Below are 26,414 nucleotides of genomic sequence, written 5' to 3' on the forward strand. Positions count from 1 at the left end.
AGCCTATGGGAACCATCTCACTCAAACCACCACAACTATCCAAAGGAGAACATGCTTCTGTTACCACCCACAGGGTTTCTGTATGATTGTGACTTCTGCATGTATAAATCACACCACATGCATTCCAGGGTGTGCCAGCTGATCTTCCAGGATGCAGAGTCAAGACAACTTGAATACAAGAAGTGTATTGAGGTAGCACTGTGGTGAGCAAAAGGAACATGAGGCAGGGACAAATCTCACAGTGTAACATGGATACCACTTATTATTATCTCTGAGTGTCCTCTTCACTTGTCCAAATCATTGTGGTAGAAGGTAACAAAGGTTTGGTTTATTTTGATCAATTGTGTTTCCATGGGCATATTTTGTCTATCAAGACATTTGTTTCTTGTTTTGTTTTTTGATTTTTCAGGGTTTCTCTATGTAACAGTCCTGGCAGCTCGCACTGTAGACCAGACAGGCTGGCCTCAGAGTCACAGAGATCCGCCTGCCTCAGCCTCGACTTGCTGGGATTAAAGATGTGTGCCACCACCGCCTGAGTCCTGGGAATTTTTAATGCTTCTGGCTTATTGTTTCAATCCAAGTCAAGTGGACTAGCACTAGAGCCCCTCTTTAAAAACTATCTCCTCTTGGCCAGAACAGTAAAGAACAGCATGCTACGACTTTCACTGCTCTCAAAACTAAGAATGTCTTCATATAGTATGTGAGTCTAGTTTTTTTATTTGGTTTAGTTTGGTTTTTGGTATTTCAAGACAGGGTTTCTCTGTAGCTTTGGAGCCTCTCCTGGAATTAGCTCTTGTTGTAGACCAGGCTGGTCTTGACACAGAGATCCACCAGCCTCTGCCTCTTAGTGCTGGGGTTAAAGACATGCCCCACCACTGCCTGGCTATGAAGAGGCGTGATTGATCGGCAGTTATGATTCACCAGACTAGCTTTTATGTATGTATGTATGTATGTATGTATGTATATATATATATATATATATATATATATATATATATATATATATTTCAGCTTTAATAAGGGAAAGAAAAGGGAACTTACAAATCCAAGGTTCCAGCGAGGAGCACAGGAAAACAAAGGGCAGGCAGGCCGCAGGCTCGCAAGATTTTATGTCAATATTAGCCTAAGGGGGACACGCCTTACAAACAAGGTGATTGGCTAGGCTTCCCCTTCACGGCTAGCATGTGAGATTTGTATCAGGTATTTCCGAATATGCATCATATCCCACCAGCGTATATAGTAAATGCCTTGATTTGACTTTGCTTCATGAAGGAATGTTATTGTGGGAGATAACATAAATTTGTGCCTCCAGTCTATAGTCTTGACAATAGGAACTATTAACATTTTACTGTGAACATTCTCATTTTTCTTTTTTCCATGATATTTATTGAGCTCTACATTTTACTCTGCTTCCCTCCCTGACTCTCTCCTCTACCCTTCAATCCTCCCCTTAGGTCCCCATGCTCCCAATTTATTCAGGAGATCTTGTTTTTTTATACTTTCTCCTTCCCATGTAGATTAGATCTATGTAAGTCTCTCTTAGTGTCCTCATTGTTGTCTGTGTTCTCTGGGATTGTGGTTTGTAGGCTGGTTTTCTTTGCTTTATGTTTAAAAACCACCTATGAGTGAGTACATGTGATAATTGTCTTTCTGGGTCTGGGTTATCTCAGTCAAAATAATGTTTTCTAGCTCCATCCATTTTCCTGCAAAATTCAAGCTGTCGTTATTTTTTTCTGTTGTGTAGTACTCCATTGTGTAAACGTACCACATTTTCCTTATCCATTCTTCAGTCGAGGGGCATTTAGGTTGTTTCCAGGTTCTGGCTATGACAAACAAAGCTGCTACTTACATAGTTGAGCACATGTCCTTGTGGCACGATTGAGCTTTCTTTGGATATATACCCAAGAGTGGTATTACTGGGTCTTGAAGAATGTTGTTTCCTAATTTTCTGAGAAATCGCCACACTGCATTCAAAGGGGCTGTACCAGCTTACATTCCCACCAGCAATGCAGAAGTGTTCCCTTTACCCAGCAACCTCTCCAGCATAAGTTGTCATCAGTGTTTTTGATCTTGGCCATCCTTACAGGTGTAAGATGGAATCTCAGAGTTGTTTTGATTTGCATTTCTCTGATGACTAAGGATGTTGAACATTTCCTTAAGTGTCTTTCAGCCATTTTAGATTCCTCTGTTGAGAGTTCTCTGTTTAGGTCTGTACTCCATTTTTTTATTGGATTATGTGATCTTCTGGTGTCCAATTTCTTGAGTTCTTTGTATGTTTTGGAGATCAGAGCTCTGTCTGATGTGGAGTTAGGGAAGATCTTTTCCCATTCTGTAGACTGTCATTTTGTCATGTTGACCATGACCTTTGCTTTACAGAAGCTTTTCAATTTCAGGAGGTCCCATTTAATTATTGTTTCTCTCAGTGTCTGTGCTGCTGGGGTTATATTTAGGAAGTGGTTCCCTGTGACAATGTGTTTACGTGTACTTCTCACTTTCTCTTCTATAAGGTTCAGTGTGGCTGGCTTTATGTTGAGGTCTTTGATCCATTTGAACTTGAGTTTTGTGCATGGTGATAGATATGGATCTATTTTCATTCTTCTACATGTTGATATCCAGTTATGTCAGCACCACTTGTTAAATATGCTTTCTTTTTTCCATTTGATATTTTTTGTTTCTTTATCAAATATCAGGTGTTCAAAGATGTGTAGATTGATATCCGGGTCTTCTATTTGGTTCCAATGATCCTCCTGTCTGTTCTTATGCCAATCCCAGGCTGTTTTCAGTATTGTAGCTCTGTAGTAGAGTTTGAAGTCAGCGATTGTGATGCCTCCAGAAATTTTTTTCGTGTACAGGATTGTTTTGGCTATCCTGTGTTTTCTGCTTTTCTATCTGAAGTTGAGTACTCTTCTTTCGAGGTCTCTGAAAAATTTTGGTGGAATTTTGATGGGCATTGCATTGAGTCTGTAGATTGCTTTTGGTAAGATTGCCATTTTTACTATGTTAATTCTGCCTACCCAAGAGCATGGGAAGTCTTTCCACTTTCTGGTGTCTTCTTCAATTTATCTCTTCAAAGTTTTAAAGTTCTTGTTAAACAAGTCTTCCACTTGTTTGGTGAGAGTTACTCCGAAATATTTTATGCTATTTGTGGCTATTGTGATTGGTGTTGATTCTCTGATTTCTTCCTCAGCCCTTTTATCATCTGTGTACAGGAGGGCTATTGATTTTTTTAAGTTAATCTTGTATCCTGCTACATTGTTGAAAGTGTTTATGAGTTGTAGAAGTTCCTTGGTAGAATTTTTGGGATCACTTATGTAAATTATCATATCATCAGCAAACAGTGAGAGTTTGACTTTTCCTATTTGTATACCCTTGATCTCCCTTTGGTGTCTTATTGCTCTAGCTAGGACCTCAAGAACTATATTGAATATACATGGAGAGAGTGGACAACCTTGCCTTGTTCCTGATTTCAGTGGAATCGCTGGGAGTTTCTCTCCATTTAGTTTGATGTTGGCTGTTGGCTTGCTGTATATTGCCTTAAAATGTTTAGGTATGTTACCTGTATTCCTGCTGTCTCCAAGATCTTTATCATGAAGGGATGTTGTATTTTGTCAAATGCTTTTTCAACATCTAATGAGATGATCATGTGGTTTTTATTTTTCAGCTTGTTTATATGGTGGATTACGTTGACAGATTTTCATAAGTTGAACCATCCGTGTATCTGTGGGTTGAAGCCTACTTGGTCATGGTGGATGATGGTTCTGATGTGTTCTTGGATTCGATTTGCTAGTATTTTATTTAGCATTTTTGCATCAATGTTCATGAGTGAGATTGGTCTGTAATTCTCTTTCTTAGTATTGTCTTTCTGTGGTTTGGGTATCAGGGTAATTGTAGCCTCATAAAAAGAGTTTGGCAATGTTCCCTTTGTTTCTATTGTGTGGAATAATTTGAGGAGCATTGGTATTAGCTCCTCTTTGAATGTCTTGTAGAATTCTGAGCCGAAGCCATCTGGTCCTGGGCTTTGTTTTGGTTGGGAGACTTTTGAGGACTGTTTCTATTTCTTCAGCATTTGTAGGTCTGTTTAATTTTCTCATCTGGTCTTGATTTAATTTTGGTAAGTGTTATTTATCCAGAATGTAGTCCGTATCCTTTAAGTTTTCCAATTTTGTGGAATACAGGTTTTCAAAATATGACCTGATAGTCCTCTGTACTTCATCTGTGTCTGTTGTTATGTCCCCTTTTCATTTCTGATTTTGTTAATTTGGCTATTCTCTCTCTGCCTTTTGGTTAGTTTGGATAAAGGTTTGTCTATTTTGTTGATTTTCTCAAAGAACCAACTCTTTGTCTCATTGATTCTTTGTATTGTTTTCTTTGTTTCTATTTTGTTGATTTCAGCTCTCAATTTGATTATTTCCTGCCATCTAGTTCTCTTAGGTGAGTTTGCTTCTTTTTGTTCTAAAGCTTTCAAATGTTCTGTTAATTCACTAATGTGGGATTTTATGTAGGCATTTAGTGCTATGAACTTTCCTCTTAACACTGCTTTAACTGTGTCCCATAAATTTGGGTATGTTGTGTGGTCATTTTCATTGAATTTTAGGAAGTCTTTAATTTCCCCCTTTATTTCTTCCTTGACCCATTGATAATTCAGGTGAGCATTGTTTGATTTCCATGTGTTTGTGGGTTTTCTGGAATTAACATTGCTGTTGACTTCTAGTTTTAGACCATGGTGATCTGATAAGGTACATTGGATTATTCCAATTTTTTGTTTTTGTTGAGGTTTATTTTGTTACTGAGTATGTGGTCAATTTTTGAGAAGGTTCCATGAGGTGGTGAGAAGAGGTATATTCTTTTCTGTTTGGATGGAATATTCTACAGATGTCTGTTCAGTCCATTTGAGTCATAATAACATCTGTTATTTCTCTTATTTCTCTGTTCATTTTTTTGTCTGATTGACCTGTCCAGTGGTGAGAGGGGAGTGTTGAAGTCTCCCACTATAAGTGTGTGGGGTTTAATACATGATTTAAGCTTTACAGTGTTTCTTTAACATATGAGGGTGCCCTTGTTCAGTACTGAAATTTCCTCTTGATAGATTTTTCCTATGAACTAATATTAAATGACCTTCTTCATTTCTTTTGACTGATTTTAGCTTGAAGTCTATTTTGTTAGATATTAGGATAGCTACACCCACTTGTTTCTTAGGTCCATTTGATTGGTATTTGTCAGGGACCATTTTCCTAAGGATAGATTTGTCAGGGACCGTCGTCCTTACAGGGATAGCAGAGGTCATTGCCCTAAGGATGTTTACGGAGATCCCACCCCACATCCCAACTGTTTTGAGAGCTATCCTCTAACGGAACCCACCCCTTACTCCAATGCTAATGGATCACATCTGTTAACTGAACCACCCCTTACTCCAATGTTAATGGATCACATGCTTCGGCTTACTCCAGGTGCTGGCTAATGACCTTCAGTTAGCCCGGCAGAGTTCCTTCCTACCTACCTCCACCCCATTCTAGGGTATATAAGCTGTAACTTTCACCCCAATAAACAGAGACCTTGACAATAGAATCTTGCTTGGTCTCCATTTCTCTCTCCAGCCCATGTCTTGCAGGTTAGCGCCCCTTCAGAGGACCCTGAATAGCTGACCCGCCAAGCGGGGGTTACAGGTATTTTTTCCAAACCCTTTACTCTGAGGCTATGTCTGTCTTTGGGTTTCTTGTATGCAGAAGAGGGATGGATTCTGTTTTTGGCTCATTGTCATTTGGCTTGATTGCAATTTTTGGCATTGGCAGAGAGCTCACATTAGGAAAAATTCCTAACATCTGGAGGTCCCACTGAGATAGGGTGGCCTTTCCCTGCAGCCTATGGCCATGCATCGAAAGCGCCCCAGTCCACAATCCGAGCTCTCTATGCCAGGCTAAAACCAGCTCCCGCACTACAGTGACTGCATCTTGGTGAGTCCCCTTTTCTTGTCTATGCTATAGGGTTTGGGGGGACCCATTCATATTTACTTTTGTCATTTATAGGACTCTTGTAGAAGACGAAGTCTGATCTCAGCAGCTATGCTGGGCCTAGCTGAGGTGAATTTTGTTTGTTTTAGGGACACCTAGCATTCAATTTCCACGACCCCATTTAGGCCTAAGAGCTATTTTGGCAGACACACTGTAATAGACTTAGGCCACGCAGCTAGGCATAGACTTTAAAATGGGCACTTGCAGTTCAAAGCCATATCCGCTGTCACCCATGGGATGCCTCTTAAAAAATCTTTATAAATTGTGGCTGTCTGATACAATCTGTCCTGAATGGCTTATCTCCCTAAAATAAGTGGTTAACCTGCTCCTAGACTTCAGCGGCTGCGTCTTGGTGAGTCCCCTTTTCTTGTTTATGCTATAGGGTTTTGGGGGACCCATTCATCTTACTTTTGCTGATTATAGCACTCTTGTGGAAGACGCGGGCTGGTGCCAAGAGTCCAATTTCAGCAGCTAGGCCAGGCCTATCTGAGGTGAATTTGTTTGTTTTAGGGATGCCTAGCATTCAATTTTCATGACCCCATTTAGGCCTAAGAGCTATTTTGGCGGACACACTGTAATAGACTTAGGTCACACAGTTGGGCATAGACTTTAAAATGGGCACTTGCAGTTCAAGTCAGATCCACTGTTGCCCCTGGGATGCCTCTTAAAGCTTTCTGTCCTCTGGGACCTAGAAAATGTTTGTCGCCGTAAGGTCAAATGGACAGAGCTTACATATGTCCATGGTTTTAGGACTCTGCACTCCCGCCCTTCCCTCAGTAGCCAGTGTCTCACAGCACCCATCTTGGTAGCTAAGGCAGCAACACCTCCAAATTCCTGGTCATCTGGGAATTGGGACCCCCAGAATTCCAGCTGGACCATGCAGCCAGAGGCACTGGCCCCCTCCCTCACTCCCTCAAACCCATACTACCCATCCTCCCTCCTGTGGAGCAACATTCTCCACATTCCTCTCCTTCCCTGTCTACCCCCTCCCTTTGCCAATCTACCAATCCAGAAGTTCAAGGTCAACTTCCACCTCATCCACCTTCCTCGCCCCCCAACCCTTCCTACCTCACCTTCCTACCCTTGGATCCCCTTCTCGCACTGGGCTAGCCTCTCTCAATCCTCTCTAGTCTCCCCCATACCAGATCCCACCATAGTTCTGCCCTTCTCTGCCTTCTTCGGGAAGTGGCAGGAGTCGATGACATTATCAAACTTCATGTTCCCTTTTCTCTTCCAGATCTCTCTCAGATAGAAAAGTGGCTAGGTTCTTTTTCTACTAAGCCTTCTTCTTATGGTAAAGAGTTTCATTACAGAGGTGAAACATTATTGTTTGTTGCCTCCTTCAGGGTATGGAAATGGTCTTTGAAAAAAGTAAAAATCCAGCCATTTTTAAAAATCAGTTACAAGAGACCATGGCCCAATATACCAGGCTAGATCCAGCCTCCCCAGTGGGAGCCAGGGTCTTGACTACCCATTTTACTTCTCAGTCAGCACCAGATATTTAAAGAAGTTAACAAAGGCTGAGGAGGATCTCCAAACCCCTATACAGAAATTGGTAAAAAAATAAAGTTTTAGTGCCCAAGAAGAAACAGCTTAGTCTTCCCAACAGACAAGGCTACAACAAGCAGCTACTCTGTAGGCCCAGGCCTTAGCAGCTGTCCTAAGGCCATGGGAAGGGGGACAAGGGAAGCCAACCACAAAGCTCTATCCTGCTGGAGCCCAGCCTAAGTCAACCTCACAGGCAGGCTGTTAATCACAATGCCCTGTGCAGGCTTGTCCTCTGTGCCATGCCACAGAGGTCCGGCCCCACCAACATTGACAAGTGAAACTGTGCCAGCCTTCAAACTTCTCAGCCTTGTAGGGGATTGACACTGCCCAGACTTAGTATATCCCGTAACCCTATCCGAGCCTAAGGTAAAGTTGCCGGTAACAGGTAAGTCCATTACTTTTCTTTTCGACATGGGAGCTACCTATTCTGTTCTAACATCTCACTCGGGCCTTATGTTCCCCTCACCAATTTCAGTTATGGGGGTAAACGGGACCCATTCCTCCCCACTTAAAACTTTGCCACTACCCTGCATTCGTGGAGGACATTTTTTCTCATTCTTTCTTAGTGATACCTTGGCCAGAACCTTTACTGGGCCGAGATATCCTTAGCTAACTCCTAAGTCTCTCAAACCTTGATGGACAGGACCTCACACCACACCTGCCTTCTCACCTTCCCCAAGGAACAGAAGCCTGGCATCTGAGTGTGTACCCACCAACACCCAGATCTCCCCTTCCCCACATCACCCCATGCCTACAAGAAGTAGCCAGACTTGCGTCAACGCCCCTTTTTCCTAAGAGAGCCTAAATGTTAGTCAAAATATCACCTCAGCTTTCTGTCACCCCGTATACAAACAGTCTGGAATGTAAGTCCTGGTCTCTGGTCTCCATCTTTGAAGGCCCCGCCACTGTGCCCACCAAACCTTGAACGCTCCCACCACCACCACCACACACACCCCCGTGAGCGCAGGAATCCCATTAAACCTGGATATCCTTTAATTTGGCTCGTTGTCATTTGGCTTGACTGGGATTTTTGGTGTAGGCAGAGAGCTCGCGTTAGGAAAAATTCCTAACAGTCTTCCCCCAGCCCGACTGCTACAGCAGATGGGAGAAACTGGAGTGATGGGGTCTATTAGGTCCTTGGGCGAGTACATCAGCAGTTGCCAGGTAAGATGGGAATTCAGAGGTAACACCAGACCCTATCCTAGCCAAGCCTCAGGTGAAGGAAAACCAGGAACGCCTTGAAAGACTCTAAATGCATTTGTAAACCCCCTCAACCCTAAGACATTTTTTCTAAAACCTTACACTCTCTCTTGGAAACGGGACAGTCGCCCACACACACACATGCAGAACTGCTCATCCTCCTGTGTCTTTGTGAATAACCACATGCTGGACTGCTCATCCTCCTGTGTCCTTGTGAATAATCTTCAAACATAACTCCATTCTGGGAATTAAGGCAAAGACAACACACAGATGTTGACTCAGTTCCTGATGTATTGATTTAGTCACTAGAACAAGGTCAGGAAGACCACAGAGATGCTCCCTTATCTCACCCGATCACACAGCTATTCTCCTGTTCTGGAATAAACCAATCACTGCTAGTAACCCTTTGAATAAGCCAATCCAATAAATTGGAAAACAACCTTCAGGTCCCCCCCCCACTTGTGTCTGTGGCTTTTGGCTTTAAAAGATGGACTGTAACAGCTATCGGATGTCCTTCATATCCCGAACCTGAAGGGCCCTGTCATGACAGAATAAAAATCCTCTTGCTTTTGCATCAGTTGTGCCTGTGTGAGTGGTGTCTGGAGCGACTCCTCCCTGATTTTTGGACTTCTAGTCCAACATTCTGACTGCACCTGAGGCCAAGATTCATTCTAGCTGTTGTAGGGAAGTTACACTTTCAAAAAGTCCTCGTGTTTCGCGACCCCACAAGCTCTCACCCTCCCTCGAGAAGGTTCTCGCTCACTCAAAGCCATAGGGGTCAGACACTGGGACAGCCAGCGAGAGTGGTGAGCACTGCGCAAGCGCAGGTCAGTGGGTCCCAGTGCGCACGCGAAGTTCTCTGGGCGGCCTCTTGCCTCATCTCTTGCATGGCGAGGCACCGCCTAACGTCCCGCTCCGCCCCTTGAGTTGCCATGGAGACCCAGCGGCCAAAGCCCGCCAGGGCAGCGCCCTGGGCCTGGTGGCCTCTTGCGGGCTTTGCCTGGGAGATGTTGCGCCGCACAGAGCTTTCCGGGAAGAGTGCGGACTCTGCGGAGATGCGGTCCGGGGCCCTGGGCCACTGCAGGCACTTCTTTTGGCTGGGCGTCGCCTTCGACGCGGTGGGTGTGGCAGTGCTGTTCACTGGCGTCTTCGCCAACCTACTTTTCTACGACATGCTGCTCTATCTGGGTTCCATCATCATCTTTGTCAGTCTCTTGTGGTGGATCTTCTGGTACACCGGTAACATCCAGGCGCTCCCGGAAGACTCCTTGAGGAGGACTTCGCCTCGCGCGGGAGAGGTCGGGATGCACCGCAGCGGCAGCCGCCGCTTCTCACTGACCATCAGGAGCGTCTCCAACACCTTCCAGCGGATCCGTCGCCGGCGGCGGCGGCGGCTCCTCCCGAGGGTCCTCCAGATGATGAGTAGCCTCAACTCGACCGACCCGGGGCAGGTGGAAGGGAACAGAGATGCCGGGACCGGAGGTGGCAGAACTTCGTTCCATCCAGCGAAGCCTGTGTCCATTCTAAACAAGCTACAGCTTTGCTCAATCCAGGCCTCTAAGAGCCTGCCCCTGGTCCCTTTGCAACATCCTCTCTCCATTTCTACTTCTAGGAGTCAGCCTGTCTTTTCGGTGACCTCGCAGTGCTACCCTCTGGTGTCTGGAGCTTCTGGCAGCTACTCCCAGATAGCTTTGTCCTCTGACAGCCAGGTGCCTGTGGATCTTGACCCTCAAGGGCGCTCTAAGATCAGTGTGGCCTCTCGGATCTACCCTGTGCAACGGGTAGACAGTCAGAGCCACCTCCTGGTGCCCGTGCCCTCTGAATGTTTCCCTGTGGTACCCGTGACCTCTCAGAGCCAAGTTCAGAACTCTGTGTCCTATGACAGCAGTATGCCTTGTGGACCTTGACCCTCAGGGGCGCTCTAAGATCAGTGTGGCCTCTCGGATCTACCCTGTGCAACGGGTAGACAGTCAGAGCCACCTCCTGGTGCCCGTGCCCTCTGAATGTTTCCCTGTGGTACCCGTGACCTCTCAGAGCCAAGTTCAGAACTCTGTGTCCTATGACAGCAGTATGCCTGTGGACCTTGACCCTCAGGGGCGCTCTAAGATCAGTGTGGCCTCTCGGATCTACCCTGTGCAACGGGTAGACAGTCAGAGCCACCTCCTGGTGCCCGTGCCCTCTGAAAGTTTCCCTGTGGTACCCGTGACCTCTCAGAGCCAAGTTCAGGACTCTGTGTCCTATGACAGCAGTATGCCTGTGGACCTTGACCCTCAGGGGCGCTCTAAGATCAGTGTGGCCTCTCGGATCTACCCTGTGCAACGGGTAGACAGTCAGAGCCACCTCCTGCTGCCCATGCCCTCTGAAAGTTTCCCTGTGGTACCCATGACCTCTCAAAGCCAAAACCCGGGCTCTGTAGTCAAAGAAGGCCAGCTCCAGAATCTTCCTTCTGCCTCTCAAACTCAGCCTGAGACTGGTAAAGCTTCTGAGAGCCATACTTTGGGCATGGAGGTACCTGTGGTGCCACTTGGATTTGCCCAGACTTCTCAAAGTCGTTCTTCACGTGTCCAGGAGGTTCCTAAGAACTCAAGTGCTAAAGCTTCTGAGACTCTCCCAGCTATCAGCCAGAAACTAGCTGAGGAACAACTTGACCCTTCATTGCCTGTCTCTGAGGTCACACATTCAGACAGGCAGTGTGACCCTACTGGCAACCTTCCAGCCACCAGGGGAGTGAGAAAAAGTCACCCTTTCTAACAGGAATCAGACCCCAGCCATTTGAATGTCTACTAAGGCCTTTGACAAGTAAGTGCCTTGGAGGAAAACTTACTACATTACCCTTTTTATTGCCACTGTCCTGGTAGCTTCTCGACTCTTATAATGAGAAGAGGGTGGCCTTGGACTTCAGGGATAAGCCACTTTGAGAGCTGGTAGGCTTTTAAAACTAGTTCTCAGATTTTGACTACTTTATCAGACAATAAAATGTTGTTTTGTTTAATGTTAGAGGAGAGGCCAGAGGTGTATTTTTCTTTAGGAAGTCCTGAGGAGGGAGGTGGAAGATTTGGATTCTGCAAGGCTTCTCCAGGAAGAAGACAACTTCAGTTTGCACAGGGATATGGCATTAAATGACACTGAATCTTACGAAGAGAGTTAATCTTTTTCAGTACGTTTGTTTTTTGCCAGAGAGGCTATATTTTGTTGGGAGACAATGCTCTTTAATACTCCTCTAAAGCTTCAGTAGGCTAAACCTAAACTCAGCTAGAATTTAATAATCTTTGCAAAGATTACAAAGATTAAAAACTCTATCTCAAAAACAAAACAAATTTTTGTTTTTCTTGTTATTTTTCAAGACAAGGTTTCTCCGTGTAGCCCTTGCTGTCCTGGAAGTCACACTATAGATCGAGTTTGTCTCAAACTCAGAGATCCTCTGCCTCCCAAATGCTGGGATTAAAGGCATGGGCCACCATGCTCTGTGAAAATAGATTAATTAATTAATTAAATCTTAAGCAAGACGTAGTGCAAACAACTTTGTTGTTGGTTGTTTTTTGTTTGCTTTTGATACAGGTTTTCTTGTGTAGCAGCTCTGGCTGCTCTGGAACTCAGTTTGTAGAACAAGTGGACCTGGGATTAAAGGCATGCACCACCACCGCCCAGTTAGTGCACACAAGTTTCATGGAAGACAGGCAGATGGCTGTGTTTGAAGTCAGCCTAGTCCACATACCAAATTCCACAAAAGCTAGGGCTACACGGAGAGACCAGGTCTAAAGAAAGAAAGAAAGGGCTGGGCGGTGGTGGTGCATGCCTTTAATCCCAGCACTCGGGAGGCAGGTGGATCTTTGTGAGTTCAAGGCCAGCCTGATCTACAAGAGCTAGTTCCAGGACAGGCTCCAAAGCTACAGAGAAACCCTGTCTCAAAAAAAAAAAAGGGAGGCCGGGAGGGAAGAAAGAAAGAAAAAAAGAAAGAGAGAGAGAGAGAGAGAGAGAGAGAGAGAGAGAGAGAGAGAGAGAAAAGAGAAAAACAGAGGGGTTGGATTTAGTAGCTAAGCCAGTTTAATGCATGCATGCATGCATACATATACACAATGCTGGACTTAGGCTTCTGCACTCCTGTAATTCCAGCACATAGGAGGTAAAGATAGGAGGGTCATAATTGGAAGGTCATCATCGGCTATATAGTGAGCTTGAGGCTAGCATGGGCTACATGAGCCCTATATGTCTGAATATGGGTAGTGCACAGGAGTGTATGTGCCAGCTGAAGCCAGAGCTTCATCTTCTGGAGCTGGAGTTAGCAAACAGTTGTGAGCCATCTGATAAAGGTGCCAGGAACTGAATTCGAGTCCTCTGGAAGAGCAGCAAGTGATTTTAACCAATATGCTCTCTCTCTGGGACTTTTCTTTTTTCTTTTTTAGACAGAATCTCAGGTAGCTCAGGCTGGCCTCAAATTATATATTTAGCCAAGGATGACCTTCGACTTCTGATCCTTTAGCCTAAATCCACCTGAATGCTGGGGTTCTAGATATCACTACCCCGGGTTTGTGAAGTGCTGGGGATGAAGCCCAGGGCTTCCTGCATGTTGGGTGAGCAGTCTACTGAGACCCAAGCCCAGCATCCACATCTAGCTGCTCTGCAGAATGCTTAGCAGGGTTGAGCTGTGTTTGTCGTTTGCAGTTCTACTTGGGGCTGCCTGTAAAGTAATGGAAATAGGCAATAATTGAGATAAATTTCTAAGGTTATGTCCATTTAATCACAAGCCCAAAGCAGACCTTTTAAATGTCAGCAACAGTTCCTAACCAAGTATAGGCTCCATCAGTGTTCATCTTGCAAAGTACTTCCAGGTGTTTAATTTCATATGGAGATGACATCATGTGGAATTACTGTTTACTATAATAGCCCATCTATGCATGTTATTAGCATGGTAGGTATGTATCTAAAACAGGAATATATGTGTTTTTCCCCATAGAGGTCAGGGTAGTAGATATTTTTGATTTTATGGATCAAAAGACAGAAATCAAAGATGGAAGTATCCTGGTGTGGTAATACATGCCTTTAGTCCCATAACTTTAGAAGTAGAACTCTACAAATTTGATGCCAGCCTGGTCTGTACATCCAATTCCTGGGTAGCCATGGCTACATAGTGAGACTGTCTTTAAAATGCTGTGAGTCTACTTGTGTAACCACCCTACTCTGTCTGTTTGCCTGGAATGGTCTCCATAGCTCCTTTGGCTCCAGTTACCTCATCTGGAATCATTCACTTAACCAAGAACAAGTGACATAGGGAGAGGGGACTTGGTAGAGCAGATCTATAGCCAATACCACCTTTTCACTCTGCCCTAGGGACACCCTGATGTGGTCCACTATTCTCTCAGAAACCCAGCCTTCTCAGTTTGCTGGTACAAGATGATGCAATTTGCTAAGCTTCTGACTCTCAGATAGAGAATCCACCTTTCAGGACCTGGTATTTGCCATCAATAGGGTTCATGTTGTGTGGCAATATCTAGGTTCCCGGGAAGGCCACTAGTAAAAAGAGGCAGGCCCTGGGAATGCTTATCTGGGAGTTGATTTGCTAACTTGGTTTTTGAAACTCACCTTGAGACTCTATGATGGTATAAAGCTGGGATAAGGAAGGTGCCTCTCAGTACCTAGTGTATAGAGAGCAGAGATGCAGTGAAGCACCCAACAATGCACAGAATAGCTTGTGTGATACAGAACTGTCTGACTCACAGTGTCAGTAGTATGAACCCAAGAAGCTCAAATCTGTGTCACTGGGTGTGGAGGCTATCTGCTGTAGTCAGTCTGCACACTTGGAAAGGTGAGGTAAGGGAATTGAGAGCTGAAGACTATCCTGGGCTATAAAGAGAGACTGTGGCTCAAAAAACAATAAAATTGGGCTGGAGAGATGGCTCAGAGGTTAAGTGCACTGGCTGCTCTTCCAGAGGTTCTGAGTTCAGTTCCCAACAACCACATGGTGGCTCACAACAATCTATGATGAAATCTGGTGCCCTCTTCTGGTGTTCAGGCATACCTGTAGGCAGAATTCTATAAATAAATCTTAAAAAAAAATAAAATTTAAATCGCCATTTTTCATAAGCTTTTATTTTTTATTTGCTATTTATACTTTCTGAGTGGACTGGAACTTACTATGAAGTCCAGGCTGGCCTAGACTTTGCAGCATCCTTCCTGTATATACCTCCTGAGTGCTGGTGTTATAGGTATGTGTTACAATACCTGTCTTTCAGGAGCTTTTCAAAAAGATGGGTCTTGGGTAGGCAAGAGTGTTCATTGGTGGCTATACTTAGTACCAAGACTGATGACCTGAGTTCTATTCCAGGACCAATTAGAGAGAATCAACTCCTGAAGGTTGTTTTTTGGCCACCATACATATACCCTGGCATGTACATCCTCAAATATATATATATGTGTATATATATATATATATATATATATATATATATAAATGTTTAAGCCATAAATGAGTAACTAACTTGAGACCCTTAGGTTCTTATGTTCCTTATTGAATAAGCATACATGAATTTATTAATAATAATAGCTATTGGGTGTTTATAATACAATAGGAGTGACTCAAGGGCATTCATCATGGAGTTGGATACTGTTGTTATCTCCACTTAAAGGATGGGTTTGATAATGAGAGATTAAATAAATTTTCCAAAGTCATACAAATACAGGCACTGGAATTGATATATCAATATATCATATTTTATATAGATATATGACAAAATATTCTTCTATATTAAAGTTATTATTCAAGTAGGTGTTCATAACTATAAGCTCAGCACTCTGAAGGAGGAGGTAGGATGATCAGGAGTTCAAAGTCATCTTCAAACACAAAGTGAGTCTGAGTTCGAGGCCAGCTAGAGTTACATGAGACCTTGCCAATATTATTAAGGAGCCTTTTGACACAAATCTTTTGTTTGTTTGTTTGTTTGTTTGTTTTTGGTTCCTTGAGACAGGGTTTCTCTGTAGCTTTGGAACTAGCTCTTGTAGACTAGGCTGGCTTCTAACTCACAGAGATCCACCTGCCTCTGCCTCCCGAGTGCTGGAATTAAAGGCGTGCACCACCACTGCTGGGCCTTGACACATATCTTAAGTGTAACTTAAATTATAATATGACAGGTCAGTTAATAGATTACTTCTCTATTTAAACCTTTGGTTTCAGCAAGAAAATGAGAATTTGAAGTCTGTGTTTTCTTGTTTTATTCTAGATTATCACAACCATCATTTCTACATATTTCACTGCCAACTTGATAAAAGCAAAAGTTCTTATCTTGCTTTAGAAACTTATATCTGGAGTCCCGACCTATTCCAAACTAATAGACTGCCTATTATTGCTTTAGTGCTGGAGACAGTTTTCCAGCTTCCAGTAATAGTGGTATTTATTACCAGGATTATAAGCCATAATAAACCTTGTTATTCGAATGAAACTTTATTTAAAATAAACTGAGTTATTAAAAACAGACTTGTGCAAGCATTCCAGAAACCTGAATGGAAAATAATGTCCCATGTAATGTGTGTAAGTAAAATTCCCGTACAAATAGACAATGAAAAAAAAACACTTTGTATTCAGGTGTGGTGGCACAGGCCTTTGATCCAGCACTTGGGAGGAAGAGGCAGGCAGATCTCTGTTACGTTTGAAGACAGCTTGGTCTACACAGTGAGTTCCAGGGCAGCCAGGGTCATGTGGAGAGACAGAGACCCTGTTTCAAACGAACAAACAAAGAAAAAAAGTACACGTTCAGGGCTCCTGGAGAGATGACTCAGAAGGTAAAAGTGCTGGCTGCTCTTATATAGGACCTGGGTTTGTTTCCAGCACCCACATGGCAGCTAATAACTGTCTGCAACTCCAGTTCCAAGGGTATCCAACACCCGTATCTGGTTTCTCTGGGCACTGCATACAGGTGGTATACAGATAGCCATGCAGACAATACACTCATGCAGATTAAAAAAAGAATCTTAAAAAAACCTACATCAGAAAAATTGACTTTGTTTTTCAGGATTGTGACCTCATTATGAAAGTTATATAGCAACTTAGGTATATTGCTTTATAACTTACTAGTGTTTCCCATTTTCAACTAACCATTTCAGATCTGCTTTGATTGCAGTTTTTTGTGATGAAATTATTTCATTCAGAGTCTTGAATGTGGAGAGGAGCAGAACATCTCTGTCATCATTCTGAGCAGATCTTGCTGGCCTCATCTTGTTGCTGTTGTTTTGTTTAGAGATAGGGTCTTATGTAGTCAAAGTTGATCTTGAACTGATTCTCCTGCCTCTGCATCCTGAGTGGTGGAATCACAGGCATGTTCCACCATTCTTATCTTTATTGTATGTTTAGTTTTTGTAGTACTTGACATCCAAATCAGAGTCCTGTGTGTGCCAGGCAAGTGCTCCAGGAAGCTATGTAGCCCTGTTTCGTGTATGTGTCTCTGTGTTGCCCAGGTTGGCTCCTGTCTCATCCTCCAAAACAGCTGGGACTATAGGAAATTATACGTGACTGAAAGTGAGCTTTTGAATTGGTATAATAAGCTGGGTTGTAATAGTACACACCTTTAATTGTAGCACTAAGGCAGGATCACTATGAGTTCTAGGCCAGCCTGGTCTTCCAGACCAACAAAAGTTACACTTTTGAAAGACACTGTTTCAAGAAGGGTTTCTCTGTGTAGCCCTGGAAATCCTGAAGCCCATCTATAGACCATGCTGGCCTTGAATTCATAGAAATCCATCTACCTCTGCTGGGATTAAAGGCATGTGCCACCTCTGCTCAAACCCTCTACTTCTTAAGTGCCAGACTTACAGGTATTTGTGACCAATGTTAGTTTCTGTGGCACTGAGATCAAACCCAGGGCTTCATACAAGTTAGGCCAGCACTTGACCAACTGAATTGCATTCTCAATCAAAACTTTTTTTAATTTTCATTTAAATTTAGTTCATTTTTTACATTTTTTATTGATATTTATTGAGCTCTACATTTTTCTCTGCTCCCCTCCCTGCCTCTCTTCTTCCCCCTTCTATCCTCCCCCAAGGTCCCCATGCTCCAAATTTACTCAGGAATTTCTTGTCTTTTTCTACTTTCTACTTCCCATGTATGATGTAGGAGGGTCTTCTATCTATCTGTTGCTTTCATTGGTTAATTGGCCTGATATGCCAGAACATAGGTAGGCAGGGAAGACAGAACAGAATTGTGGGAGGAAGAAAGCAGAGACAGGCAGTCGCCATGAAGCTCTGGCCCAAGATGGATGTAGGTTAGAATTTTCCCAGTAAGCCACCACCTCGTGGTGTTACACACATTAATAGAAATGGGTTAATCAAGATATGAGAGTTAGCCAGTAAGAGGCTAGAGCTAATGGGCCAGACAGTGTTTAAATGAACAGTTTCCGTGTAATTACTTCGGGTAAAGCTAGCTGGGCGGCAGGACGCAGCCTGCTTGCCTCATCACTACACATGTAGATTAGATCTATGTAAGTCTCTCTTAGTGTCCGCATTGTTGTCTAAGTTCTCTGGGATTGTGGTTTGTAGGCTGGCTTTCTTTGCTTTATGTTTAAAAACCACCTATGAGTGAGTACATGTGATAATTGTCTTTCTGGGTCTGGGTTACCTCAGTCAAAATAATGTTTTATAGCTCCATCCATTTTCCTGCAAAATTCAAGCTGTTGTTATTTTTTCTAGTGTGTAGTACTCCACTGTGTAAATGTACCGCATTTTCCTTATCCATTCTTCAGTCGAGGGGCATTTAGGTTGTTTCCAGGTTCTGGCTATGACAAACATAGTTTCTTTGTCATATTTATTTATGACAAGCTGCTATTTACATAGTTGAGCACATGTCCTTGTGGCACGATTGAGCATCCTTTGGATATATACCCAAGAGTGGTATTACTGGGTCTTGAAGAATGTTGTTTCCTAATTTTCTGAGAAATCGCCACACTGAATCCAAAGAGGTTGTACCAGCTTGCATTCCCACCAGCAATGCAGAAGTGTTCCCTTTACCCAACAACCTCTCCAGCATAAGTTGTCATCAGTGTTTTTGATCTTGGCCATCCTTACAAATGTTAGATGAAATCTCAGAGTTGTTTTGATTTGCATTTCTCTGATGACTAAGGATGTTGAGTGAATAAATAAATAAATAAATAAATAAATGTAATTTACCAACATAAAGCATTAGGAAACTGCTTTATTTTCTTCTTTCCTTTGTGGGGGTTTCAAGACAGGATCTCACTGTGTAGTCCTAAGTGTTCTGGAACTCGCCCTGTAAATCTTGAACTCAGAGATCAATTGCCTCTGCCTCCATTTCTGGGATTAAAAATCTGAGCCACCACACGAAGCTACTTTCCAACAGGACAGGACCAAGAAGATTCCCTTGTGGAGCTTCTGAGTCAGGTTCAGAGCTTCAGGGATTTGATTTGTGGCCTTGCACAAGGATTAGGAGGGCTAGGTTCTTTAGGCCTTTGTCTCTTCTTGCGTTTCCCCAGCCCACATCTTTTCTCTCTGCCATGAGAGGATGCAACATTCATTCTCTGTAACTCAGCAATAAAGGACCATGTTGGAAAACACCATGGCCCTCTTACCAGGCATGAAGCTTACTAGTCCCTTGATCTTGGACCTCCTAGCCTCCAAACTTTGATGAATAATCTCTATTGTTTTGTTTAAAATTATCCAATCTCATATATTCTGTTACAGTAGCATAGATGAACTAAGTCAGTTTCCATTTTCTACTATATTATAATTTCCATTTGACTATGCTTATAATTAAGTATCCCTGTCTACATAGTGAGTTTGAGGCCAGCCTGGGATACACGAGACCTTGCCCTATTTACTGTTCTGTTGCTGTAATAAAATACTATGACCAATGCAACTTATAGGAGAAAAAGTTCACTTTAGCTTACAAGTCCCGAGGGTTAGAGCCCATGATGATGAGGACACCATGGCAGCAGGCAGCTAAAGCAGGAACTTGAGAGATCACATCTTCAGCCATAAACATGGAGCAGAGATTAAACTGAAAGTGGGGTTTTTTATGAGTTCTCAAAGCCATCCCCCAGTGACATACTTCCTCTAGCAAAGCTGAACCTTTCATAACCTCCCCGAAAGAGTGCCGTTGACTAGAGACCTAGTATTCCAATAATTGAGCCTCATAAACAGAGGAGATGGCTCATCAGGTAGAGGGCCTTTAGGGCAAGCCTGCTCACCTGAATTCTATACCTGGAATTTGCATAAGTTGTCTTCTTATACACATACAATAAATACATCAAAAATAATAAATTTGATAATTGTCTTTTTAATTCAATTTGTGAAATGATGGATTACAGACGTATGTTTAAATGATTCATCTACTATAGTCCCCTAAGTAGGTGGGCTACACACCTGCAGGAACACACCCAACTCTCCACCCAGTATTAACTGGATTGCAGGAGGGTATGAGCCATCTCTCCAGCCCCTGAGGGTAATGTGTTTTGTTATGTGTATATGTGTTTACTTATATTTATGCCTGTCCACCACTTAAATGCCTTCTGCCTTTAGAGGTCAGAAGAGGACATCAGATCTTGGTATCTGGGGTTACAGTGGATTATCTGCTGCCATGTGGGTGCTGGGAATTGAACCAGGGTCTCATGGAAGAGCAGCCAGAGCTCTTAACTGCTGAGCCATTTCTCAAGCCCCAGGTTTTGTTTTGAATTTATTATGTATATAGTGTTCTGCCTGCAGGCCAGAAGAGGGCCCTAGATTTCATTATATATGTGATTGCTGGGAATTGAACTCAGAACCTCTGGAAGAGCAGCTAGTACACTCAACCTCTGAGCCATCTCTTCAGCCCTGTCCCAGGCTTTTAAAAAGACATTTTATTTTATTTTTCTTTGGTTTTTTATTTTAAATATTTATCTATTATGTATATAATATATGCTTGCAGACCAGAAGAGGGCACCAGACCTCATTACAGATGGTTGTGAGCCACCATGTGGTTGCTGGGAATTGAACTCAGGACCTTTGGAATAGCAGGCAATGCTCTTAACTGCTGAGCCATCTCTCCAGCCCTAAAAAGGCATTTTAAATTATGTGTTTGTGTGAATGAGAGGGGGTATGTGCACATGAGTGTTGTGCCTGTGGAGCCCTGAGGCATTTGTATGTCCTTGAGCTTGAGTTACAGGTGGTTGTGAGCCACCTGATGTGGGTGCTGGGGACTGAAACTGAACTTCCTGCAAAAGCCATATGTGCTCTTTTGCTTCTTTCTTTCCTTTTTTTTCTTTGGTGTGTGTGTGTGTGTATGAGTAATTTACCTGCACATATGTCTGTGTACCATATACATGCTTGGTGCCTGAGGAAAGTGGTAAACCTCTATGTGGGTGCTAGGAATTGAACCTGGGTCTTTTGCAAGAAGAGCTTGTACTCTTAACCATTGAGCCAACTCTCTAGCCCTACCATATGTACTCTTAACTGCTCTGCCATCTCTCCAACTCGAAGATTTGTTTAAATTATTTTCATTTTATGTGTTTAGGTGTTTTGTCTAAATGTATGTTTGTGTACTACATGAGTGCAGTACCAGTTGTGGCCAGAAGAGGGTATCAGATCATTCTAGAAGTGGCTCCTAACCCTAACCAGGACTCTGAGCAGCTGAGCCACCTCTCCACCCGAGTTATTTGTTGTTGTTTTTGGTTGTGTGTGTGCCTGTGTGCATGTGTATTTGTGCTTTATAATATACTTATATCGGGGGCTGGAGAGATGGCTCAGAGGTTAAGAGCATTGCCTGCTCTTCCAAAGGTCCTGAGTTCAACTCCCAGCAACCACATGGTGGCTCACAACCATCTGTAATGGGGTCTGGTGCCCTCTTCTGGCCTCCAGAAATACACACAGACAGAATATTGTACACATAATAAATAAGTATAAAAAAATAATATACTTGTAGCTGGGCGGTGGTGGCGCACGCCTTTAATCCCAGCACTTGGGAGGCAGAGGCAGGCGGATCTCTGAGTTCGAGGCCAGCCTGGTCTACAAGAGCTAGTTCCAGGACAGGCTCTAGAAACTACAGGGAAACCCTGTCTCGAAAAAACCAAAAAAAAAAATAATAATAATATACTTGTATCTTTAGAACCATCCTCTGCTTGTCAATGTTGGCATTGGTTTCTGCTATTTGTGAGCCAAGAGATTTAGCTAACAGAAGCATTTCAGGGATGGTAGTAAAATTCACCTTTGAGAAAGACAGCTCTTTTGAAAAACAAATTTAATGTCTTCTGGGTATATGAAGTAAAGAAAACTTCACTCTGAAGGAGTGCAGAGCAACGATTAACAACTGTAATAGATAAGATGTAAAATGGAGGCTGTGCCCTCACAGGTACCTTACTAACACATGTGACTGAAAAGAGACTTTTAATTTCCTTGTTGGGACTAATGACAAATGATGTTGATGCCCTTGTGAAAACAAAAGTGAATAAAAGAGCCAGGTATGATGGTTTATTCTATAACCTATGCTAAAATCCCACCACCAGAAAAGCTGGAGCAAGAGAATTGCTGAGTCTGAGGCCAGGCTGGGCTAGAGTGAGATTCTGTCCAACAAGCTTGCATAAAGGAAGCTTTTTTCACAGCAGGAACCCTGGTAACTAATGAAACATGGAGATTCCCCAGCAAAGGGACATGACCAGAGAACTCCAACAATGAATTATCCTATTACACATTTTAAAGTGGTATACCTGCACATAAACCAGTCCCATGAATAGAGGTCAGAAGACTACTTTCAGGAGTTGGTTCTCTCCTACCATGTGAGTCCCAGGGATTGAACTCAGGTTCTCCAGTGTGGCAACAAGTGCCTTTGCCTGCTGAGCCATCTCACTGGCCCTTTTTGGTTTTGCATGGTTCTTGTTTGCAGTGTTGGGATCAAATGCAGGGCTTGAGCATGGTAGGGAAGCATAAACATGCTGTTTGTTATTGCTGTTGTTTCTTTGGGGTTTTGTTTTGGTTTGTTTTTTGGAGACAGGGTTTCTTCTTTATTTTATTTTATTTATTTTTTTTTTTTTGGTTTTTCGAGACAGGGTTTCCCTGTAGTTTCTAGAGCCTGTCCTGGAGCTAGCTCTTGTAGACCAGGCTGGCCTTGAACTCAGAGATCCGCCTGCCTCTGCCTCCCGAGTGCTGGGATTAAAGGCGTGCGCCACAACCGCCCGGCCGAGACAGGGTTTCTTTATGTAGCTTTGGCTGTCCTAGACCAGGCTAGCCTTGAACTAACAGAGATCCACTTACTTCTGCCTCCTGAGTCCTGGGATTAAAGGTGTGTGCCACTACCACCAAGTTAAATACATATTCAACATGGTTTAGTGACCTAGAGTTTTTGTTGGTTTACCTTGGTTTGGTTATGTGAGACAGGGTTTCACACTGTAGCCCAGGCTACCCTGGAACTCAATATGTGGCATGGGTTGACATTGGACTCCTATGTCTTTCTGCCTTAGCAGGTGGGTGCTGGGAAGTGAACCTGCATCCTCTGCAATAGCAGCCAATGCTCTTAACTACCGAGACATCTCTCCCTGGAACATTTTTTAATGTATTCATATAATGGAATAAATATTGCAGAGAACTACAACTTTATATTAATATAATATGGACTGTAGAAATATAATGCTGAAAGAGTAGCCATGTAATGAAGCATACAAAATTCAAAACCATGTTTAAAAAATTACACTTTCGACTGGGGTGCATCTTAGTGGCAGTGTGTACTTGCTCAATGTTCTTGCCTCAAACTTCAGGACCAAAAATAAAATAAAATAAAATAAAATACAATCTAACTCCAGTGGGGCATGGTGGTGTGCACCTTTAATTCCAGCACTTAGGGTGGAGGCAGAGGGATCAGGAGTTCAGAGTCAGCCTTGTCTACAGCAGGAGCCTGAAGCCAGAAGACTCCACTTGCCATCGTCTCAGACAGATGAGCAAACTATGTCTCTATTGTGAACACTCAGGATTACTTGGGAGGATCCCAAATTTGAGGCTATATATTGACACTGTCTCAAACCTTTTCCCCCAAAGCACACTGTTGAGGAAAAAAAATGCTATTTACATAAAGAGAATGGAAATGCTGAGGATATAGCTTAGTGGTTTAAGAGCTGGCCTGTGCAAGACCTTGAGTTCAATTCCCAGTACTCAAAATAAAACAAACCACACTTTAAAATGACTTTTAAAAACCAAAAAAATAGTGCCTTTGGAGGAAGACAAAAATAAAGTTGTAAGCATTAGAGCTCAGATGGAAAGGTATCCTGGGAGTCAAAGAATACCACAAAGTCCCACCCCACAACAAACCTCACACCAGGAGGGTGCTGCCTCTGCTGGGGCAAAAAACTGCAGCAAACTGAACAGGATACAGGGCTTATATAGCTTCTTGGGAAGGGGTGGAACTTTTCAGGGTGGAGATTGCTGAGATTTCATGTCCAGAAACTTGGCTTAAACCGAACAAAAAACCAGAAAAAAAAAGGGCTGAAGTGATGGTTTAGTCGATAAGAGCACCTTCTGCAGCCAGTTGGCGATGTCCTTTAATCCCAGCACTTGAGAGGTAGAGGCAGGCAGATCTCTAAGAGTTGGTCAGCTTGGTTGGCCAGTTTGGTCTACAGAGTGAGTTCCAGGACAACCAGGGCTGTTACACAGAGAAACCCTGTCTTGAAAACATTAAAACAAACAAGCAAACAACAAAACCAAAAAACAGCACTTAGTTAATGTGGTTTCTCAGCACCCACACCAGACAGTGTACAGCTGTTTGTAATTGTAATTTCAGATGGATCTGATGCCTCTGTATGCATGCGGTGCACACAGGAACACATACACAATAAATAAAAATATTAAAAGCAAAAACCAAAGCCCCTTTCCTTGCTTCTTTTTGGTCTGGGTGACATTTGTTTCTTTTACAAATTTACAAGTGGTGCTCAATAGTAGAGCACCCACCTACTATGAACAATGGTCTGGATTCTATCAACATCTTGAGAAACAAAGAAAAAGTATGCTTGAGATCAAATATCTCCTTAAAACTGTTTCTAAGGGGCTGGAGAGATGACTCAGCGGTTAAAAGCACTGGCTGTTCTTCCAGAGTTCCTGAGTTAATTTCCAGAACCCACATGGTGGCTCACAACCATCCACAATAAGATCAGGTGCTTTCCTCTGACCTGCAGGTAGAACACTGAATACATAATAAATTAAAAGAGACTGTTTTTAAACTTATTTTATGTTTGGGTGTTTTGCATACATATATGTCTGGGCACTATGTATAAGATCCCCTGGGAATGGGGACTGGAGCTACAGACAGTTGTGAGTCATACCTAGGTGCTGGGAATCGATCTGGGTCCTCTTTTTTTTTTCTTTTGTTTTTGAGACAGGGTTTCTCTGTGTAGCCCTGGCTGTCCTAGAACTCGCTCTGTAGACCAAGCTATCCACAAACTCAAGAGCTCTGCCTGCCTCTGCCAGTGCTGGGATTAAAAGCCTTCATTCACTATGACAAACTCTCAAACCTAGGTCCTCTTAGCCATGGAGACAGCCCTCCAGCCCTCTCCTGTTTTTTCACCACTGCCTCCAGGCTTCCGCATGTCATGTGTTTCCTAGAGAATAAGATTATCGTGTGTTTAAAATGACGTACAGATCATGTATTTTGTTCAGTCAAATCTCTCCACTGTAAAGACTTGATTTCTTCGATTCGATTTGTGTTGTGTTTGCCTGGAAGCCTAGTCTGGCCGGTCGGTCAGCGGGTCCTAAAGCTGCTTCAGTCTCCATCTCTTCTCCAGTGCTGGCATGACTAACATCACGCCGGGCTTTTTACTAACCAGGGTCCTAGCACTTTACCGTCTAGTCTTGAACTCCTGATCCTTCTACTTCCACCTTCAGAGGCCGAGGTTTTAGGCGCCCGCCAGCATGGCAGGACTCTTCTGGAGAAAGGTTTTGAGGAACCCAGCTACTGACTGGCTCTCATGGCTGCCCCAGTCTATTTGGCACGCTTCACAAAGGCTACGGCCGGCGGGGCCCACTAAGGCGAGAGCCACGCTCCCCTCAGGTGGGCCCCGATTGGCTGGAGGCTGCTTCTCCAAGGCGACTTCCGGGGTGGGCCGGCAGCCGTCACTTCCGGCGGCAGTCGCTGCGCTTGCGCTGCTTTGGCCCCATGGCCGCCCCGCTGCTTCACACGAGCTTGCCGGGAGATGTGACGGCTGTGGCCTCTGGCACGCTGGGTGCTTCGCGGACTGGGTAAGATCCGGGCGGCCTCCCCCTGCGTGTGCCGGCTCGAGCCGGCAGTGATCGCTCGGGGCGTCCCGAGGACTGAGGGGGTGGGGGCGAGGGGTGGGAGCGTCCCGAGGCCCGGGAGCGCCGGGACCCGCGGGCTCGGCCCCGGTGCGCAGCAGCCTCGTGTTCCCTCCGTGAGGGCGAAGGCGCCGTTAGTCAGCCTTGTCTGTTCCATTATCTTCCGCTTGAACTCCTGGTTCGCCTTGTGTGACTCTAGGCCTGTCGTCTGCGTCTTTCTTCTTCCCTCCATTAGCGTAGATGTGGACCGCATTCCCTGAACTTGGATTTCTGGGTGAATGCTGTCAGTGGTGACAAACTGAATTCTAAAGTTTGAAGTTTGTTTCTGCAGAAGTGAGCAGCAGACCCAGTTGTCCTTATCTAAGCAATCGTTTTCTTGTCCAACATTTTTAGGTTTTGTATGACTTTCTAAGTGAA

At 43.8% G+C, this 26,414-nt stretch overlaps 2 protein-coding genes across 3 annotated transcripts in view; both read left to right on the forward strand.

Moving 5' to 3' along the window:
• Positions 1-9,696: 9,696 nt before the first annotated feature.
• Positions 9,697-11,507, forward strand: LOC119812001. Its single transcript, XM_038326292.2, is given in 2 exon segments — positions 9,697-10,660; positions 10,662-11,507. Coding segments are annotated over 2 exon segments (1,743 nt in total). The 5' UTR covers positions 9,697-9,763.
• Positions 11,423-26,414, forward strand: part of Rrn3 (RRN3 homolog, RNA polymerase I transcription factor) — a 57,480-nt gene continuing 42,488 nt past the window's right edge. Inside the window, exon 1 of one of the 2 annotated variants that reach the window (XM_038326291.1) lies at positions 11,423-11,555. In XM_038326291.1, coding sequence (XP_038182219.1) covers positions 11,533-11,555 — 23 coding nt within the window. In that variant the 5' untranslated portion in view covers positions 11,423-11,532. Of the gene's footprint in view, positions 11,556-25,822; positions 25,944-26,414 lie in introns of those variants that run through there. The other variant, XM_038326290.1, reaches the window with a different exon arrangement.

The sequence above is a fragment of the Arvicola amphibius genome, chromosome 4 (genome assembly GCF_903992535.2).
Source record: "Arvicola amphibius chromosome 4, mArvAmp1.2, whole genome shotgun sequence".
In the NCBI taxonomy this organism is placed as follows: Eukaryota; Metazoa; Chordata; class Mammalia; order Rodentia; family Cricetidae; genus Arvicola; species Arvicola amphibius.